At 25.2% G+C, this 5,014-nt stretch overlaps 1 protein-coding gene across 1 annotated transcript; it reads left to right on the forward strand.

Annotated features, from left to right (window-relative positions):
* Positions 1 to 688: 688 nt before the first annotated feature.
* On the forward strand, positions 689 to 4,194 carry LOC136082320 (uncharacterized). Its single transcript, XM_065801224.1, has 8 exons — positions 689 to 914; positions 1,161 to 1,448; positions 1,571 to 1,728; positions 2,091 to 2,330; positions 2,544 to 2,941; positions 3,021 to 3,346; positions 3,577 to 3,735; positions 4,008 to 4,194. Exons 3-5 carry the CDS (start codon positions 1,721 to 1,723, stop codon positions 2,683 to 2,685), a joined length of 390 nt encoding a protein of 129 aa, XP_065657296.1. The 5' UTR covers positions 689 to 914; positions 1,161 to 1,448; positions 1,571 to 1,720; the 3' UTR covers positions 2,686 to 2,941; positions 3,021 to 3,346; positions 3,577 to 3,735; positions 4,008 to 4,194.
* The last annotated feature ends 820 nt before the right edge of the window (positions 4,195 to 5,014 follow it).

The following is a 5,014-nucleotide window of genomic DNA, read 5'->3' on the forward strand; positions in this document are numbered from 1 at the left end:
GGTTTCACGAAAAAAACTCCGTAAAATATGGCGAGTAATCACCAACAAAAACTATCCAGAGTATGTAGAATATGTGGAAACCTTTTAGGAAAAAACAATTTATAAACTGACAGTAAAATAGATCGAATTTATAAAGCTTTTAGAATAAATGTATCAGAAGATTCTCAGTGTATTCATCCAGAGAAAATGTGCATGAAGTGTTATACTTCTCTTAGAAACATCGAAAATAGAGGCAGTAAAGTTTTCAAAGCTCCAAAAATTTGGGTAAAATGTCCAACAGTCGAATGCAAATGTGTTTTTGGTATTCCTGGTCGAAAACCTCTATCTAATATTGGGCGACCAGGAAAGGTTAAAAAATGGACAAAATTTTATATAAAATCATTTCTTGATTCATTCTCTATACAAGAAGATAAAGAAATTTTAACAGAACTAAACCATGAACTAAATCCACATATAGTTTTATGCATTTGTAAGATTTTTGGGGAAGTTATGAATCAGCCTGTCATGCTAAAGAACTGTCAACACTCATTCTGTAGCTTGTGCATTTTATCAAATGTTAAAGATAAATTAGAAAATGATTCAAATTGTCCATTATGTAAAACTAACATCACAATTGACAGCCTATCATATTCTGTCCATATATCTGAAATTATAAAACATTTAATTATTATATGCAAGATTTGTGACAAAAAATTATTTTTAAAAAACAGAAATTTTGAAAATCACGACTGCATGAAATTATCAAATAAAACCATAAATGAAAACGACCAATTAGTTAGTATAAACAGTTTTTACCAAATCACTGACACAAGTGAAATCCTAGGAGAAGTCAATGATGCTGTTTTACATATCATTAAAAAAAAGTTGAATCAGTCCAAAAATCTACAATAGAATTTTCATCAGGTGGGCCTAGGGTAAGAAATATGTTTTAACTTTATATCAAGTTAAATAGTGTTTACTCTTCTATTATGCTATATATAATTGTAATTATTAGAAATGTAGTAGTATTTAATCTTTATTATATCATTTTAATGCAATCTATATTTTAAGCAAGAGTAAATCAGTTTGGTTTAGTTTTTTTAATATTAAATATAAGTTATAAAAAATATATATATATTATTTTATTTTCTATTTGAAGTAATGTTTTGTTTAATTTACAGTCACTTTGTTTTGTTTCTGCTCCCAAAGCCTACAAAGATAGCGCAAACTGTAGTAATAGCTCTCTAAGAAAAAGAATATTTATTGGAACAATTCAACCATACAGCTGGTAGTTCTCAGGACTCTAAAGTATGTCAAACAGCTGTAATGTTAAAGTCATATGATAATGATGAAGCAAATAAAATTTTAAATAAAGCCAATATTGGAAGAGTGGATTTAAATGCAGAAGAAATGGTTGCTTTAAAAGCTGATATGGTTATTCCTTGGAATAAATTGAAAACTATGGCTTGGTAAATATAAAAATGGAACTTAAAATACTTTTTGTATTTTCGTTTTTTATTTGAAAACTTGTAGTTCATTTTTACAATTGTTTATAATTGCAAAACTTATTGCTTGTATATTAATATTGTAGGTGGTTAAAAAGAATGGGCTGGAAATGATTTAGTTGTTTTAGATGGACCATTTACATTTCAAAATGAAAATAATAATGCTGTTTTTGAAATTAAACTAGCTCCTTGGGCTCAACGACCTACCACAAAATATAGAAGACCTACTAAATCTTATGGAAAAGTAATAACTCATTGATTTGAGATATTTTTAGTAAACACATAAATTTATAAATTACTAGAAAAATAAAAGTTAATCTTTATACTAGTTTGTATAAGATAAGTATATATATATATATATATATATATATATATATATATATATATATATATATATATATATATATATATATATATATATATATATATATATATATATATATATATATATATATATATATATATATATATATATATATATATAATATATATATATATATATATATATATATATATATATATATATATATATATATATCTGTGTGTGTGTGTGTGTGTGTGTATTTATACAAACTTATATACAAATTTAAATGTTAATATTTTAAGGTTTAACTTACTTAAACATGGTGGGATTATAAAGGATGAAATACATATAAAAATTGGTGGTGATTATGGAGGTGGTTCTTTTAAAATGAGTTACCAAGTTGTTAATCAAAATCAGCCTAACTCAAAATCAAATAGTTTTGTGTTTAGTACTTTTGAAGCAAAAGACTATCGTGTCAATCTGAAAGTTGGACTGTCTAGATATACACAACAAGTTGATGAGATGCAAAAAATGGTTTGGAAGTAAGTTAATATGTCACAGCAGTCACGGTTAATAATTGTTCTGAACAATAAAATATAATATTTCAGAACAATACAAATTACTTTTTTTTTCTTGAGTTTTCACACATGTTTGGGTGGGTAGTTTGTAATTAATTTTAGGATTTTATTACTGTATCAAAGCTGTAAAATATTTATTCTCCATAAAGTCTTGGATAAAAAATCTTTTTTGTTTAGAAATCACCATTGTCGTGTTTTTATGTTTGGAGATTATGATTTTCTGTGCAGTGTATATGGAATCACAAGAGCTAGTGATAAGTTTTTTTTCTACTATGAAATAAATAATTATCCTAACAAATCTATTTCTGCAAGTGAATAACTATTTTTTTAATCAGTCATACAACACATTATTTATTCCTTTTTTTCTTCATTTCAAGGTCTGCCTTTTTTGTGACATAACAAAGGAAGAAATCAAAATAACTCCTGAAAATCGAAAACATAATGTTTCACATAGAACACTTTATTCTTTAAGAGATAACTTTGAGTCTTTTCAGAGTTTTGGAGGAGTTTTAAAGAATGCAAATCTATTCAACAATCTTATTGATCAATCTTTGTTTAATATTCCTCTGGATCAAGTAAGTTAGTTCTTTTTATTTAAATAATGCTGTTATACTATAAAATTATTACAATTGTTTTTATTAACTTTGTTAACAGGTTGCAGTGTCTGCATTACATATATCTCTGGGCATCTTCTTGAAATTTTTTATTATGTTAGAAGACGAGTGTCATTTAATTGATATAAAACTTGCTGCAGAACTTGCATTAAGTAATAAAACTATTGATAAAGCAGAATTTGACAAGTTTCCATGCATGTCCAATCAAGTCTTTTGAATAGTGTTATTTCAGATTGTCTTGAAAAAATTGCTCTTCTCCAAGACACAGTTGGAATACAAGTTTTGCGTGATTCAAAAAGAGCAGAAGATATTTTGAAAATATATAAACCAAGAATTCTTTATTATCAATTGAGAAAAAACGAAAAGGTATTGTTTTTCAGTAATAAATATGAATCATTAAATTTACTTTAATCAAAATTTTATGATAAAACTTGCTTTAAAACTATGCTCAAACTAGGATAATACAATTAAATAAAGAGAATGAAGTTTTTGTTATTTTAAGTTATCAATAATTTTGTTTATTTATACAAACATAATTAAAAGATTAAATGTCTGTAAATTTTGTCTACCTAATTTAATTAAAAACATATTATTAGTCAATAGAACTACAAAGTTTACATGAATGTAACAAACTAGATAAAGTGTCAGGACCATGTATTCAAAAACTAGATGAAATAATGAAAGAAAATAAAGTTGAAAGGCAAGCATATCATGGGAAATGTTTTGTAGGAAACCATGTTCACAAAATGCTTAAGGTAGTTGTTTTAATACTATATATATATATATATATATATATATATATATATATATATATATATATATATATATATATATATATATATATATATATATATATATATGCATATATGTGTCTATACAACAAACTGTTTTATTATATATATTAAAAAATGTATTGCATAAAATAATATATTTAAAGCTCAATGTTTATAATGCCTTGATTTATGAATTGATTAATGCCTTGATTTATGAATTGTTTTGACTTTTTTTGATATTTTTCTATTTATAGCATCAACCATTGCTTGACTTATGCAATTCGATTCCAAAGCTAGTTGTAGACCTTGGATTTATAGATACCGGTGTTCACTTACTATCTATCGATGTGAGCCAGAAATTTAAAAAGTTATTTTCATATTATTTTAGGTGTCATAATATTATGAATAGTTCATACTATTTCAAAGATAATGATATTCAGGAGCTTGGTAAATATTTAACTAACTTTTTCGATTTTACTCTTGTAAATTTTTCTCTTGATTGTAAATTATAATACCTAAACTACCCCTTGTTATTTTTACAGTATGATATTATTGAGTATTATTTTTCTTTCTGTATTGTATAATGGAAAATCTCGTCAATTTGTAGATTTAGCAATCAAAAAACTCATGGAATTTTATAGATTAACATGGCCAGATGCTTCTGTTACACCTAAAATGCATTTGCTTGAAAACCATGTATATCAGTTTATCGAAAAATGGAGATTAGGAATCAGTGTGTATGGTGAACAAGGTGGTGAAAGTTTACACGCCGAATTTAACAATCTTAATAGATTATTCTGGCATATGAAGGGTTGTAGTCGGCTAGAAAGCACTGTTAAAGAACATTTTTTAAGAAATCACTCTAAAGCAAAAGATATAAAGCCAATTGTAAAAAAAAAAAATATATAAAAGTTTACAGATTTTTATTTTTTACTCTTTTTTTAAAATAATTGAAATAAAGCGAAATTATTAAAATAGTAGTTGTGGAATAGACTTACCATGACCAGTAATATATTATTATTCAATAATAATTATACGGGTAAGTCCGTTATTCCATATATTTAAGTCATCTCATGCTTTTTGAAACTTTTTATACCATTGGTATTTAATTAGCACATTTCAAGCGGGTATTCTAAATATTATTCAGACTGGTACTGATACCCAATTCGTTGATAAATAGCGATTCGCGCAACGTCTACCAAAATGTTAAAAGTTTTTAAAAGTTAAATATAATAGAAAATTTATTTTATAGCTTTAAAAA

This window comes from Hydra vulgaris, chromosome 07, assembly GCF_038396675.1.
Source record: "Hydra vulgaris chromosome 07, alternate assembly HydraT2T_AEP".
In the NCBI taxonomy this organism is placed as follows: domain Eukaryota; kingdom Metazoa; phylum Cnidaria; class Hydrozoa; order Anthoathecata; family Hydridae; genus Hydra; species Hydra vulgaris.